This window comes from Botrytis cinerea, chromosome 5 (assembly GCF_000143535.2).
Source record: "Botrytis cinerea B05.10 chromosome 5, complete sequence".
Taxonomy (NCBI): Eukaryota; Fungi; Ascomycota; class Leotiomycetes; order Helotiales; family Sclerotiniaceae; genus Botrytis; species Botrytis cinerea.
Genome location: NC_037314.1, coordinates 457,220 through 472,419, shown reverse-complemented (window position 1 = coordinate 472,419; position 15,200 = coordinate 457,220). Strand labels below are relative to the sequence as shown.

General features: G+C 41.5%; 4 protein-coding genes across 4 annotated transcripts; 2 read left to right on the top strand and 2 right to left on the bottom strand.

Moving 5' to 3' along the window:
• The first annotated feature begins 1,451 nt into the window (after window positions 1-1,451).
• On the top strand, window positions 1,452-4,208 carry BCIN_05g01200 (hypothetical protein). The gene has a single exon (XM_001546244.2). The coding sequence runs from the start codon at window positions 2,122-2,124 to the stop codon at window positions 3,859-3,861; it is 1,740 nt and encodes a 579-aa protein (XP_001546294.1). The 5' UTR covers window positions 1,452-2,121; the 3' UTR covers window positions 3,862-4,208.
• Window positions 4,209-7,086: 2,878 nt separating this feature from the next.
• BCIN_05g01190 (hypothetical protein) lies at window positions 7,087-8,333 on the top strand. Its single transcript, XM_024692831.1, has 3 exons — window positions 7,087-7,476; window positions 7,544-7,771; window positions 7,841-8,333. Exons 1-3 carry the CDS (start codon window positions 7,189-7,191, stop codon window positions 8,042-8,044), a joined length of 720 nt encoding a protein of 239 aa, XP_024548613.1. The 5' UTR covers window positions 7,087-7,188; the 3' UTR covers window positions 8,045-8,333.
• Window positions 8,334-8,776: 443 nt separating this feature from the next.
• Window positions 8,777-9,705, bottom strand: BCIN_05g01180 (hypothetical protein). Its single transcript, XM_001546248.2, has 2 exons — window positions 9,186-9,705; window positions 8,777-9,116 (listed from the first exon to the last, which is right to left on the bottom strand). The coding sequence occupies exons 1-2, from the start codon at window positions 9,453-9,455 to the stop codon at window positions 9,090-9,092; spliced, it is 297 nt and encodes a 98-aa protein (XP_001546298.2). The 5' UTR covers window positions 9,456-9,705; the 3' UTR covers window positions 8,777-9,089.
• Window positions 9,706-13,163: 3,458 nt separating this feature from the next.
• BCIN_05g01170 (hypothetical protein) lies at window positions 13,164-15,194 on the bottom strand. Its single transcript, XM_024692830.1, has 4 exons — window positions 14,486-15,194; window positions 14,244-14,426; window positions 14,128-14,184; window positions 13,164-14,065 (listed from the first exon to the last, which is right to left on the bottom strand). Exons 1-4 carry the CDS (start codon window positions 14,798-14,800, stop codon window positions 13,331-13,333), a joined length of 1,290 nt encoding a protein of 429 aa, XP_024548612.1. The 5' UTR covers window positions 14,801-15,194; the 3' UTR covers window positions 13,164-13,330.
• Between the last annotated feature and the right edge of the window lie 6 nt (window positions 15,195-15,200).

The window sequence follows — 15,200 nt, the reverse complement described above, 5'->3', positions numbered from 1 at the left end:
GTACTTATCGATTGGCCATTTTCGACTAATGATATTCCATCTCACGTAGGCTTTGGGGGTAAGTACGAGAGACTTAAAGGCCAAATTCTGCCTCTCTTTGATGCCGCTAAGCTGGTTCAAATATTGTGTGCCTACTGCCCAGACAGGATAGATATCTTAGAGGAAGGAAATGTGGAGAAAGTCGTAGAACGTTGGAGGCTTTGCTTGACTACTTTTTGGTTGGTGATACTACAAGAATTTTAAACGACCACACTTGACTATCAGTGTAAGGTAGATGTTTTCTCAGTAACCCCATCATCCTTCAATTGTGCCGGATTCCTTGACCATTTCACACTCCCAGTCGGAATTCGGTGTTTAAATGCTCACAATTACTTGCATCTGGCTAGGCATCAAGAGATGGATTTCAGAGGTAATTGACTAGATCCACTACATTCTCTCAATTTGTCCGCAGCATCTTGTACTCTTACTTTAATCGAGTGTAGAAGCTATGGTAAGGCGATTTTGGCACCGAAAAAGAAAATTTCAATGCCGCAGTAAGCCTCTTCTCATTTCCTCCGGCGCGGGTTAGATCAAATACCCCTTTCTTCACATGTGTAATGCATGTGATCCTTGGATTACGACGAAAGGTACTGAATTATATCGTCACTCAAGAGAGAGAGAGCTGCTCTCAATACCTGTGCTTATAATAATAATCAAATTTTCTCCTCCTTCAATCGTAAGTCGTTGAGTTGGTGACACAAAGTCAAAGATCGTAGATAAGCAAGCGACTTAGGTCCTCCAATAAGCCTATCAAAGCTATTCTACCTTCTCTGAAAAGCGGTACAATGAGAACCTTTGGTTGATTCGCTCGCTCTTCGCGTACTTCGTAGAAATAGCCATTGTTGGATCTATCCGCCGATAGTTCCCGTCAAAAGTGGGAGGAAACTTGATTGTGATGGTAAAGCCCAGATTGACGCATATCATGGGGAAACTACAGGGATTTGTCAACCTGCAGGAGGGGGGGGCATCGTTGTGATTATCCTGGCGAAAAGTGTTCGTTGGATTGGACAGAAGCTCTACGCCCTTGAAGCCACAATATTGATCTTGGACAATTTTCAAGCTTTTCGAGCCCGGTTGGCCGTTTCTCTGTCTTGTCTAGAATTGATCGAGTGGTGGGACTTCCACGGCATCGTTCAGATTCACAGTATCAGAATAGCGTGCTCGAGAAAATGCGACGGATAGATGAAACGAAGAATAAATCGAGAAACAACAACCGAATCGGATGCGAACACGACTTTATGGGGTTTATATACGACCGGGCAACGACAGCGGAGATGCCTCCGTCAAGCTCAAACCTCGGAAGGACATAAAGGACCGTGAGGACATAAAGGACATAAAGGACATAAAGGATATAAAATCCTTATCTCCGGATGTCACTCCTTCGCTTATGTCATCCAGCAGAGACCGACCACGTGCCGACAAAGAGTGCCGAAGCTCTGACCGTGTGATGGATGTGCATCGTAAACAAGTTCAAGGTTCACATTCACTGGTGGTTCTCTCCAAACATCTCCAAGCATCCATCTCCAAGAATGACAGTATCGTCCGTGTTCACGGTGTAGAGAACGCAGTAGTCAACCGCCTTAACTTGTTTTAGACGCAGGTTTATATTTATATTTATAATCACGTCAATCATTTCTCCATTGCAACCCGTCTAAGGAATACATCCCCCTTGTCGACAGCAGACTACCATTCGCCGAGTGGAAATCTACGCTGCTAGACAAGCTCAAGGCGTATCGCAATTGGCCATAAGCTTCGACCCATGGATTCCTCTGGAGAGATGCAGCCGAAAGGCAATTGAAAGCAGTAAAGTGCTCAATGACGACGGAGAAGGGCACGGCACTTTTGATCCGAACTTACTCAACCACATTCAACCATGCTGAACCATACTCAGCCATTACTAGTACAGGAACATACCAATCGTCATGGCTATCAATCCACAATTCCGCGTGTATTTCGTAGTCTAGAAGATGCCGATTATCCACAATTACACAAAATATCATGTATAGGCGTAGATCCCCCGCTCGCGTTTCACTCTTCTTCAATAATCCTCCTCTTGACAATTGCATTGTTATTCAACACTAGATGGATCGAATAAAGCGCGTTTTATCAAGGCCCAATGCGAAGCCATACCGCACGAAGCACATCAACGATGAACAACCATACATAAATGAAAATGGCCATCTGGATTTTGGCCCGGGGGATATCGAGAATCCAAAGAACTGGTCAACCACGAGACGATGGTATATCACTGTGATAGCAGTCTTGCTCGTCGTAAATGCAACATTCGCATCGTCCAGTCCGTCGGGGTGTTTGCCAGGAATCGAGGAAGAATTTAATGTCTCTGCCGAAGTTGCAGCGTTGGTCATCTCGGTTTTCCTTTTGGGATACTGCTTTGGACCTTTGTTTTGGGCTCCATTATCGGAATTCTTTGGACGAAGATGGATCTTTTACATCTCGTTTACCTTGTACCTGGCATTCAATTTCCTCTGTGCTTTCGCCAACAATTTCGCAGCTCTCTTGATAGGACGATTCATAACCGGTACCATGGCCAGTTCGCCACTTTCGAACGCGCCTGGAGTTCTCGCAGACATTTGGGGCCCTGTAGAAAGAGGAAATGCAATGGCGTTGTTCTCAATGATGACCTTCGCTGGTCCAGCATTGGGTCCTGTCATCTCTGGCTTTCTTGAATTGAAAAAAGATTGGAGATGGAACTTTTACGTCATCTTATGGCTTGCGGGCATTACCGAGTTTCTGATGTTTACTATTCCAGAGACTCTACCTTCGAAAATATTAGTAAATAAAGCTAGGAGAATAAGGGCATTGCAAATTCCAGGTTACGAAAATGTTAAGGCTCCTGTTGAAGATAGCGATCGCACATTATGGCAAATTTTCAAGGTCGCACTCATTAGACCATGGCAGCTCCTGGTCGACCCGATCTCGTTCGCCGTCGCGGTTTACCTATCTGTCGTGTACGCCCTGCTGTATATGTTGTTCACCATCTATCCCATTATTTTCCAAGAGAAGCGTGGTTGGAATTCCGGCGTGGGAGAACTACCATTGATTGGTACAATTATTGGGGCATTTATAGGAGGTGTCGCCATCTTCATGGTGTCTGTTCGTGATAGAAAGAAGTTGGAAGCTGGCCATGTTGGAGTAGCAGAGGATCGTTTACCAGTCGCAATGGCCGGCGGAATCATTTTTCCAATCACCATGTTCTGGTTCGCATGGTCTGGAAATTATAATGAGGTGCACTGGATAGTTCCCACTCTTGGAGGAGTATTTCTCTCCACATCAATTCTTCTCATTTTCGTCGCCTATCTGAACTACCTGACCGATACATACCTGATGTATGCCGCGAGTGCCGTTGCTGCAAATACTGTTTGCAGATCGGCAGCCGGCGCCGCAGCTCCATTATTCACAACATATATGTTCGATGCTCTTGGTGTCGGTGGTGGTGGCTCACTAATTGGTGGAATTGCTGTTCTTCTCGCTCCGATCCCTTTCTTATTCTACAAATATGGTGGAGCCATCCGAGAACGATCCAAATTTGCACCAACGCCAACGAAAAGGCCTTCCAATGGAGAGAATGTCGGCAATGAAAAACTTGGCGAGACTACTCAACCCTCGACAGAAAGAACGACTCAAGATAGGACTAGTATCAGCTCTGAGTCATCATCAAGCATACCAAGCATGCCGGCTTCCCCCCGCGAAGACACTTATCATCAAGAGGGATATATTGAGGAGGGAATGGGATATGAACGAGTGGCACTCCCTAGCGACACGAGAACACATGATGCCGGACAGCTGGAGAGCGAGAAGTGAGAAGCTGGCCCGAAAGATAGAACGTGCCACATGTAATTATTAAAAGTCTTTTGTATGATCGTACTTAGCGCGGAGCAAATATGGAATATCTAAGGCATTGCGATGGCGTTTTAGCTTGATAGCGAATGTGAACTTGGCAATGAATATGCAATTTCTTTCAACCCTTTTTTAGTCGCTGTGCGAGGAAAGTTTGTGAAAAAGCTCTGCAAGAAATGAGAGTCAGATGTTGTTTTTGCTATTTCGTGGCAGCAAGGCGATCAATGTGCGAGTTACTGAAATTTTCAATCTTAGTAGAACTTTCGGACTAGATAGATATCCAAATCAACATAGTAACACCAACTCACTCATACACTATCTACCTAGGATATTCCCCAGAACCCCTAGCACAGAGCGATGACTTGAAGACCAATTTACCTCACATAAACGACGTTTCATTCCGCACCACTTGATGCTCTGGACCCCCACACTCCCATCTCCACACTCCCATCTCCACATACTCTCTCAATGTCTCTCCAATAGCCATTTCCTGATTCTCAAAATCTGAACCACCACCCACTTTCATCGCCTTTCGTCACTCACTCATGGACTATTTGCTAGGTCACCTCTGCTGTTCTCAGATACTCCACTCTGGTTTTCGGGGCGGACTACACTCGTGCAGCGAAATGTTCCGATGGATTTTTGATTTTTTTTTTTGGGATCGGAGGGTTGTTTCTTTCGAATGCGTTGCAGAGTTTTATGTGAGATGGATGGAGAATCTTCATGTATATTGGATTTCTTCCCTGGGGGTTGGTGAGTGTGTGGAGGAGGATCTCAGATTTTTTAAGATGTGGAAATCGGGATGTAGGATATTCTTCGAGATGTTCAACTCGGTGCCATTTGTGGGCTTGTGTGTCTTTTTGAGTGTCTCAAGGGGGAGTGTAAGTATTTTGCTAATGAAGCATCTTCTTGCAGAATCCTGCAGGGGAATTGGTTTCCAAAAGATTGTACTGGTAGTTGGCACAATTCCCTATCAAGAAAACTACGCAGAGTATTTATATCTAGTGTAAACTTCTCGGATGATGTATTGTCTATCTATCTCAGTAAGTAGGTAAGTAAGTAAGTAGATATCTCAAGAGCACTAATCTTTTGTGATCGAATAAATCACACATGGAGATCCTGCATCGAGAGGCCTTCACTAGTCTTCACAATCTAGGCTCGAAGCCCATAAGATCTGCAGAACAAGTCTATAGGGTTATGTATAATTGGGGGTTTGGAGGGTATGAGTTGAAGTTCGTGTGACGCTGGGGTAGTTTCTCTTCGGGTTTCCATTAACGGATTCGCTGTGGCCTCTAGAAGCTTTCCGTAGTCCCAGCCCGCAAACTTTGCTAGCGCATCAAGATTGTCGCGAGTTCTTTTCGTGTGTGTATTAGGTGGGCTTGAGAACTAAACTCTCGCATAATGCAATTCGAGGACGTGATGTTCGATTTGTTGTGTCTGCGCATTTTTGCTTATGGGGAAGCTTGGGCGGAGTTTTGTTTTTGTTCTTTGAAACACGAGTTGTGTCTCTTGCGGCGGATGGAAATAAACTGGATTTGCGAATACCGAGAAATCGAGTCGAATGCTGGGATGACATTCTTTTCCAGATGGAAGTTTGGATAGAAGTTGGAAAAGCTTGCGGTTAGTTTGTGGAAATATCCTTCCTTTGCACTATGTTTTATATCATGGAAAGCTCAACTCTTTTGCCTCTTTTGAGATAGATTCTCATTCCCGACATCAATTTCGTAAAAGGAGTGATAACTCACTAAACCAAGCGTGGTTCCTTCGTCTGACGAAGTCGCAATACGAAAGCGAGTAATCATGTGAGCGCAATATTTTCCAGCTTCTTCTCCACGCGCTGTTGTCGATATAATCTGCACCAAATCGGTGTATTTCCCTACTGGCATGTTCTCGGCTTCTTCACCTAAAGCCCAAGATTTGGTTGATTCTCCTGAAATATACGGGGTTAGTGTGTGATATCTTACATCTCGGATCACGTTCATAACTTACTTAATACCGTATCGAAGATTCTTCTGCAACTAAACTAAATCTTTCATATTTTTGGCATCTGGTTAGTCTAGAGAAATCACACCCCCAAATTTGACAGCATGCTCAATAATATATGGATGAGTGAGTTAGAGAGACATGGCTCTAGTGTTCACATCCTCTTCGGTGCCAATGATCCCACCAATTGGAAATCCAGTGCTTGTTCCAGACCATATCGTTGAATACTGACATTGCTTTGATTCTCCGAGACTTAGAATGCTTTTTTGTTCGCGTGGGTCAAGTTTTGAAGAATTCATGATGTACTATTTAAGCATTCCAGTTTTTGATTAGTATCCAGGCGCCATTCAGCAGATGTCAAGGAAGCTTGATCATACCCGTGGTAGATTTGAAGATTTTCTCTTGTTGATGACGATCAGAAACGTGTATTTGTGGATGAATATCTTGCCCCGGTATTTGTAAAAGATCGCTATTCAGTTAGCTCCTTATTAGTCTAAAAATAAGCTTTTGACCTATGGTTTGGATATTTGAATCTTTATTCTATGCAGGAATGGCCGTGGTCCGATTATTCTCAGTCTAATTCATTCCAATGCTCATCTGGCAACATATTGCTGTGCATCCTTGACTCTTTGTCTGAAGGCCAACTGTTTGTTTGAACACCCATTTCATTGAAATGTTCAACTTTTGTAGACATATTGGACATCTATTCTGTTTCTCAGCTTGAGGCTTTGTCCATTGAGAACCCGAGATATCTAATCTATAACTCTGAGGATGTCTGAGAAATGTATGGCCGCTGTAAACAATCTTGTGCTTTGGTTTTCCTTTTGTTGATGCTGGTAACAGCTCTCTTCCTGGTTTGGTGTTGAATTAGTGGGTTCTCTTAGGCGGCTGAACTCTTACTGGTTGGAAAGCAGGAATAATAGAGATTTTCAGTTTATTCTTCTCCAGCACTTATTGTTGACACACTGGTTTACTCTACAGCTGAACTTTGTAATACTTTATCTCAATTCAAATCAGCCATGTGATCAGTCTGCTCGGACATAAAGATCTTGAGATCAGCTTCAATCTCTGTGTGAGATTGAGTGAATTGGGAATGATAAAGCTAAACCTATCAGCCTCATGTTCCCACAAGTATTACACACAATACAGCCTTGTAACAATTAGCCAATGAAATATTTGAAATGAAGGGTTATCAATACAATGGATGGATAGCGTCTATTTTGCACACCTAAAATAGTTCCATAGTACCCTCTCAATTTTCCAAAAAGAAATTTTTGTCAACATTTACGACATACTAATAAGTTCGCAATGACTTGGACTGAAGAATCCGTCAATTCTCTAGCCAACAAAGTCAATGAACTTCGTGGATTCTATGGCTTCGAGACAGTCAAATATTACACTTCTCTGTCCAACAAAGATGTATTTTTACGCTTGCCCAACCAGGAAAGTAGTGATTGTGGAGTTACCGCATATATGGGGTTGAAAGGTGGCTGCTTTGGAATCAAGAGCTGTCCGGTATTCAGTAATCGGGTCGACCTGCTTGGGAGACGGGCATCGAAAGCTGATTTGTTTTCTCAAGCAATCAAATGGTTCCAGGTATGTTAAGAAAGCAGCCAGCTAAGTATCGTGGAATCTTAATTACATGCTGACAGATATATTTTAGGAAAATAGCGCGAAGCTACCGATGAGTTACAAAGAGGAAAAGTTATATATTGCTCTAAAAGCGAAAGTACACTCTTCTGGATCTCAAGACCAGCAGTTTGTAGAGGAATATGAAACATTCATCAGCAACCAAGCTAAAATCCGTGATCATCTTGTGTCACAGAATCGAGTCGGGGTCGTTGTTTCTGGGGCCAAATCGAATTCTAGTATTTCCAATGATACAGCGCAGGTAATTTCTTTTCTCTGTTTTTATTTTTTTCTCCTAATTATATTTTATACGAGGCTAACACGCTGTTAGAACTCTTTACCACTCGATACTACTAACAACAACAATGGGCGCGGAAGAAAGAGGGCTAGAGAGGAAGACACGGACATGCCTGGTGGTGATGTGGAAGTTTCACGAAAGCTAAGCAAACAAGCAAGAAAGAGAGCAGCCAGAAGAGCCAATGCACTCGCGATCATGGCAGATTCCCAAGATCAATCCACACAAAAGTCATCATGAGGTTCGGTATCAGGGCTTCCTTTCGTGTGGTTTGCTCTTAGCTTGCAATAATCGATTTGACGTTGCTTTCTGAACTGTTACTGCGATATGGATTGATGGTTTTATGATTAGAATGATGTTCCAAAGATGGATAGTTTCCTTAAGATATTGATTATATTTTGCAAGTTCAAGGTTGAGCAGCGGGCGGCGGGGTCATCACATCTCTATAACATGTACTTCGATATTCTATCAAATACCTTTTTGGTCCATCAAATGACCTTGGGTATATTGATTCTGAGTACTTCTGCCACAAATAAATGTCTGTTCTCGTCATCAGTTCTATCTCTAGCGTGTCCTACTCGAATTAGTGTATTTCCCCTTTCATACTTCGGATAATATCACAATCCGGAGTTTACCCGTGCTTCCCACGCTACATGATATCTGTATGTAATTTGTGTGCACTCTGCTCATTTAATGTTCCATAAGATTGTATCCTTTGAATACACATTGTCGCACTAGTTCGTAACTTACGGCCCAGACTTTGTTTTCATTTCTAAATGTTATTCTCGGGAACAATCCGAACACACGACATGAAAAGTACGGAGGTAAGGTCGAGCTTGTTTCCATTTTACACTTGGGCATTAAAAGAACTTCTGAGATGAAATAATGTTGTTGAATCACAATTTATCCTTAACCCAGTACCGAGAATAATCTACAAGCATGCACAGTCGTTCTTCACGTGAATACTAGAACTGCAGACAAAATTTATATTTTGGGGTATTGATATTCCTATTGTCCCCCCTTCTCCCCCTCCCAAAAAGTTTCTCAATTGAGTAGACTATGAGATCCCCTCACTCAACATGATAGCTAGTATCTTGATGAACCTTAACTCCATAACATAATCCCTTCCCTTCAGACCAAACACCAACCAGTCCACCGAGATTTCTCACATTCCGCTACATGGCTTCAGAAACCAGTAAACTTAGCCCCGTGCTCCCTTCAAAGCTTTGGTTGGGCTATGATCCTCCAAATCACCACAAGTAATGTAGGGTTGTTGTTTTGCTTATTACAAGAGATCCTTGGCTTCCATGTCCTAGATGTATAAGTTAGTACAGTGTCATTTATCATGTGCCGATTAAAGCTATGGATTGTGAAAGCTTACTTTGAACCAGTCAATAAGCTTGATGCGAGCATTGACCATTGCATCGGTTTGTCTATAGAAAGCGCCATTTTCATCGCTTCTAAATTCAGGGGCTTCAGCAAAAACAGGTTGGCTGCCATGGATCTTCATAACAGCTGTATGAATCTGTCGATCAGAGTAGTGTATAGTATCCGGAGCTTCAGCGACCTTGAGAGTAATGATAACGCTGTACTGTGAGCGATAGTGATCTTCTTCCTTGAGTAAGGCGGCGTATTTCTTTGGGCACATCATCTTCGCAGTTGTGTGATGTTGAAAAGAGTTTGAAGGTTTAAGATAGTAGTTTAGTAAAGAGGTAAGTTGTTTGATGACTTTGGATTCTTGGTGTCTCTGAACTTGACTGGAGTATGAAACTGAAGGATATGAGATTTAGAAGATGTTGGAGGAATGGGGTGTTGGAAGCTTAAGTACTTCGTGGAAGGAGCTTCAAAACTGATGAAAACTAGGCCGGCGCCGTTTCTACACGCAAACCGTACTATATTACAAAGATTGGCAGAAGTACGGTCAAATTAGATGATTATGAATCATCTTCGTACGGTATGACCGTACCGAAAATATGATAGAACTATGGAATTGCGATGTCGTTGATTCACGTTTCGAATCGTTCACCTTGACCAAAAGCAATGACATTCACATCATAAGATATATTCGAAGCGTCAATGTGAACATCTTCAACATCTTCGTAATGCTGTGTAAATTAATCACCATATGAAAGGCACATGAAGCTCTGATTATGAGAGTGGCATAGAAAAACTACTTGAATTAGCTAAAATACTGCGCTCAGAAAATCGAATTAGAATAGACTTAGGTACCATCGACACTGTATTCCTCGAGACTTTGTGGCTGGGCCCTTAACGCGTTAGAAATGCATACTCGTTTGAACCAGCCTAGAATCAGATTCGAAGCTAAAGTTTGACTTTCTTTCGAATTTTCAATCCAGTCTCGTACTTTTATTCTGCATTGTAATGGACTTCTGTCGTGCTACTCGAATTTGGGTTCGTCAAACTGTGGGGTAATTAAAATTGGCCAAGATCATAAGCGAATGAAGACGAGACGAGACCCACGACGTCAGTCAGCGGAAAAAGTCATTGTCGGCGTTGACTACCCATACCAGTAAAACTACCAAAACGGCTTTCCTCCAATTTTACGAATATATGAATGACCGTATAAGAGACTAACAGAGATATTTTTGGGCTGATTACCAATTTGACCGCGTCAGATTAGTTGATTACATATCAATTACCGTGAGTGTATACTATTTATCTCTATCACCGTAACATTCAATCTATACATCAAATCCTCCCATTAAGTACGTCTCTACTAATTGGTACTGCTCACAATAACATACTCGAGACACGTATCATCTAATGAATCTATGAACAATACGCCGCCATCGCTCTTCCACCCTAGCTGTACTACAATGCATAGAAGTACGGCCATAATATTTGATCGCAAACTCCTATTAGATTTACGACAAAGTCATTGATTCTACGGTGGAAAGATGGATCTAGCATAGCTCACGATCAAATTTTATTTTAATTCACCTTAACAAAAGACAAGGAAGGCCACACCATGAGATGTCAAGTTTGTGCCTTTGGTGAAATTTTCCTCATTAAAATTCAAGGCGTCGTTTCTGTGGGACTTTATATTATGAAGGCGACTACAATATCATCCTTTACACATGAGCTGAGGGTTGCAGGTCTCTTTTGTAATTGAGCAGTGAACTTGAATATCCAATTTCCTATATGTGAATGTAAATTTAGAGAACTTTCCAGGGTGTGCGAGGTTACAAGTAATTTTGAAAATATCAATAATCTTTTGATACACAGATACAGAACTAATATACAATTGTAGGGAAAAAAGCTGACTCATATATATCTCTAATAAGTCTACTAAGGGCCCGTTCGGATCGATTTTTTAGGCGATGTAGAGCTATATTTGTTGACAATATAGATCCAAATTAGCGTTTACCGAACACAAATATTGCTCAAAAATCTATATTGATAATAAAATTGAAAAAAAGTGATTTGCCGAACACTGATGTTGAACTACAAAAAGCTACAAAATGTGAATTTACAAATTTTGAAAATTTGTATGACAGCCTTGCTAAGCTTCGCCAAATCTGTAATACAACTTTTACCAGTATTTGATAACATTTGTCAACATTTGTTACTCTACATTTTGTAGATCTACAAAATTTAGGCTAAATTATTAGTCAACAAATTATTTTGTCAACAAATTAAAAAAACGATCCGAACGGGCTCTAAGTATATTAGAAACTCTGTAATAAATCCCTCTAAATAGCCTTTTGAAATCAACAGAAATCATGTTTGTCCTATATCTGGACTTCTTGGTAATGGCTATCTTATCATAAGATCCCAAAATAATACTCATGGTAAATTGTCCCATCATTCTCCTTTCACAAATAACGCCCTCTTAAAACACAACTACTCTAGTCTTTTTACTGATTATTCAATGCTTGTTGCTACGTTTCATAGATTGAATCATCGCTTCCTGCCTTACAAGATTATACAGCTCTCGTTGTAGTATCACGAATTCCAAGCGCTTCTTAACTTGGATCATGCTATTCTGTATTAACGCATACTAGCGTTTGTCTACTTATCTGATTATCGCTGTAATTTTGTGGAGCAAATAAAATAGGCAGGTTATAAGCGAGCATGTATATATGAGACGAGAGTGATGACATCGATTAATGAAATGATCATCATTAGTATAGATCATCAAATAATCATTTGTTATTTTCTTTCCGGAAGAGATTGAATATTGTAAAAAGCCTGGTTGTGCCGAGTGTATGACAGAATTCTCTTATGGGGGTATTGACATAGTCCTAGACAGCGAGCAGCACCCTTTAGAATTTAACATGATAACTTATCGCTCAGCATAAATCCCAGCGTCTATTGACTCATTACAGAATATGAAATATCCCAACTACAGCGATCGGTAATCACAGATTCAAGAATTGTAGCGTGGGGACAAATTTTGAATTCATGAGGTGCAAGCAAACAGTATGGAAATAGATTCACGCGAGCTCGCTTGCCAACAGTAAGTTAAAGCAATATGCATCAAATAGGAGTACGAATGGCTCAATGATCTGGTACCTTGCCTCGAGTCCATCGGCCCCTTTGGAGAGAGCAAATTTCCTTGGCTTGGTCGCGTTGTGCTATCAAGTTAAGATTTGCATGCCTCTCTTTCCCTCGCAGTGTTTAGCTTGCTGGTCAAGCTGTGCTTCTATTTTTTTGATTTTACTTTTTGTGGGTATTTTGATCTCCTTATTTTGCTTCATGCCTCCTCGATGTATGCTCTCTTTTTCCTCCGTACATACATACCCATTATATCATTATCAAGTGTTTGTATCAAGAACATCAGTCACTTCATTTTTCTCATTCCTGTTAACATACGCTGTACTGCCTCCAATGCTTGATGGCACAAAACACTTGAGGAAGGAAATCAGAAGAACCACTAAAACGGTTTGCTCCCAGTTTTGTAACGAAACGGACTCCGGTACAAGAACTTGGTGGAGATCATGGAGATATCTGCGTTTACAATTTATATATAATAGCGGTATATTATTATAAGCCCTTAGTAGAAAGAACCATACATTGGTATGCGTCGATGATGATTTTGAGATTAATTATGTAACTATAGTCCTCTCAGGTAACGAATATGGTGTAGTTTTCGATCAAGGAAGAGCCGGCATTTGATTTCTAGAGTCTATGTAACAGTTTATATCCATTTTTTCACACTATCTCGGATTAGATGTAGTATTTCATGATCATAAATAGATAGAAATCGCATCGAAACGTAAGATAGCTTTCAATATCTTGAAGTAGCTAAAGCGGGAGAACAAAGTGAGAGTGCTAACGTCAAGATGATCCAAAATGCTAGGCACGAATCAACCAAGCATAACAGCTCTACATGATATAGAACATACTTTTATTTCGCTATTGATGTGGTGTCACTAACGTACTCAAATTCCTAACCTACGAAACTTTTACCCCAAATTATTCACAGCGGAATACAGAAAGGAAAGAAATCTTTCAGTGCCCGCTTTGCGGTGAAATCCCCATTCATAATATGCCTCCAGTCTATCACCATTTTCGTACCCAATCCGGCCCACTAATATCAAGTGTAAATTTAGCATCTTGCCCCTCGACCTCTGCTTCTGTCATTTTTCTTCTCTTGTTCGGCTGGCTGAGTAAAGTGAGCGGTGTTGTGAAATCTGACAACTCAAACTCAGGGTAATTATCCCAGGCGCAGATTCTAGGACTTCGAGTGTTTAACTTTCCAGCGTCGAAAGTGCGCAGTCGAGAAGTACGAAGACCAGAGGTTTGAGTGCCGAAAGGTGTGGACGTTTCTGCATCGCCTTTCTCCGAGGCTTCTGTATCATATTCATCTTTTCCAGGTTTCATCCAACTATAGAGCTTCTTCCTCTTTTGAAAAAGTTGCGATTGCTTTGCCAGGTGTTTGTCTGCTCGCACTGTCCAATTCTCGATATCTTGCTTCAAGATCGATTGAAATTGGGACTTCCAATCTTGAAGCGGTTTGGTATGGACACCAGAGCTACCGGCTGTTACAGTATTAAGACTTTTATTACTGCCGTTGCCCTCCAATTTCATATCACCATCGTCTTCGTCGACAGAAGTTCTCTTTCTCTTGCCCAAAGATTGATTTGTAAATAGCGCAAGGCTTCTGCCGTCTAAACTCCTTACTGCCACTTTACTCGAATTCTTCCAGGTTTCATTTTGAGAATAGTCGACGTCCATGGAACTTTTGGCATCGAGCTTGACATATGTTTCAGGGTATAGGGCTTGTGCTGCTTGAAACTTGAGTTCCTTAATTTCAGTCTGTGTCATTTGAACAATTGAGAAGAGGGGGGGGGACTTACAGCGGCAATTTCCATTTCAGGGTTGCTTACTTTATTCGAAAGTACTTCATGTAAAAGCTAGAGATAGATTCGATCAGTGATGGTGTCAAGTTTTGTTCAACACGCGTGAGGCTTACAGGACCAAGAGTCTTTCCGCCATCATTTGAAGTTGCCAAGCGCAAACGATGCTCCATATAAGTCGAATATTTGTCGGCTTCTTCTGCAGGTGTGTCTTGCATAACTTTAACCATATTCTCGTAAGCCTCTACGAATGCTTGTTCTTCTTTTGCGCCCGGAATCCATGCTGGGTCTGGATTTTTCTACAAAAGCCCATGTTAGTTTGAGTCTTTTCTGTGTCAAAATATTATGGATAACTTACCTCCCAGAAGTGAAATACTTTTGCAGCTAGACTTCGCTTCAAATTCAGGATGTCTTTAGGGCTAGACGATGAAACATTTTGGCGCCAGTTTCCCATATCATGAGCGACATAACCGCCTCGAATATCCAACGAGCCAAACATTTTATCGTCTTCGGAGAAAAATCTCCATTGCGTTCGAAGGCCCTTGTTCAAGACCTTTCGATCAAGTGTACTCAAAACAGAGGTCTGGGTAAAAACATACTCTGATTCTGATGCTGACTTGTTTGATGCAGTCTGCGGCTCCTGCGAGGCCAAACCATCTGGTTGCGGATTCATTTTCGTTCAGGAGCAGCTTTTTATTCCTTGAATAGCCAGATGATAGAAGTAGAGAATGTGCAGTGGCCGCAGCAAATTATTGAACCAAAAGCTTGTAAATTTCTTCGACCTCGTTGTCAAATTATCAGGTGGAAGACAGTACCGTTATGAAGTGGTTACATAAAACATGAAACTGCTGCGGCTTATGTTGCGCGTGAACTAAGAAGATATTCCGATTTTGGCCGCTAGAGTGCAAAGTAGTAGACATGAGTGAATTTTCAACGATAAATGATGCCAGCAGCTTGAGATTGTCAGCTGCTCTTTCTTGGATTCCACTGTTAGAAACTGGTTAAAAATGCTTCCAGCTAGCTCTAAAAACATTGAGAAAGATTCACATATCAATATGACAGACACCTGAGGA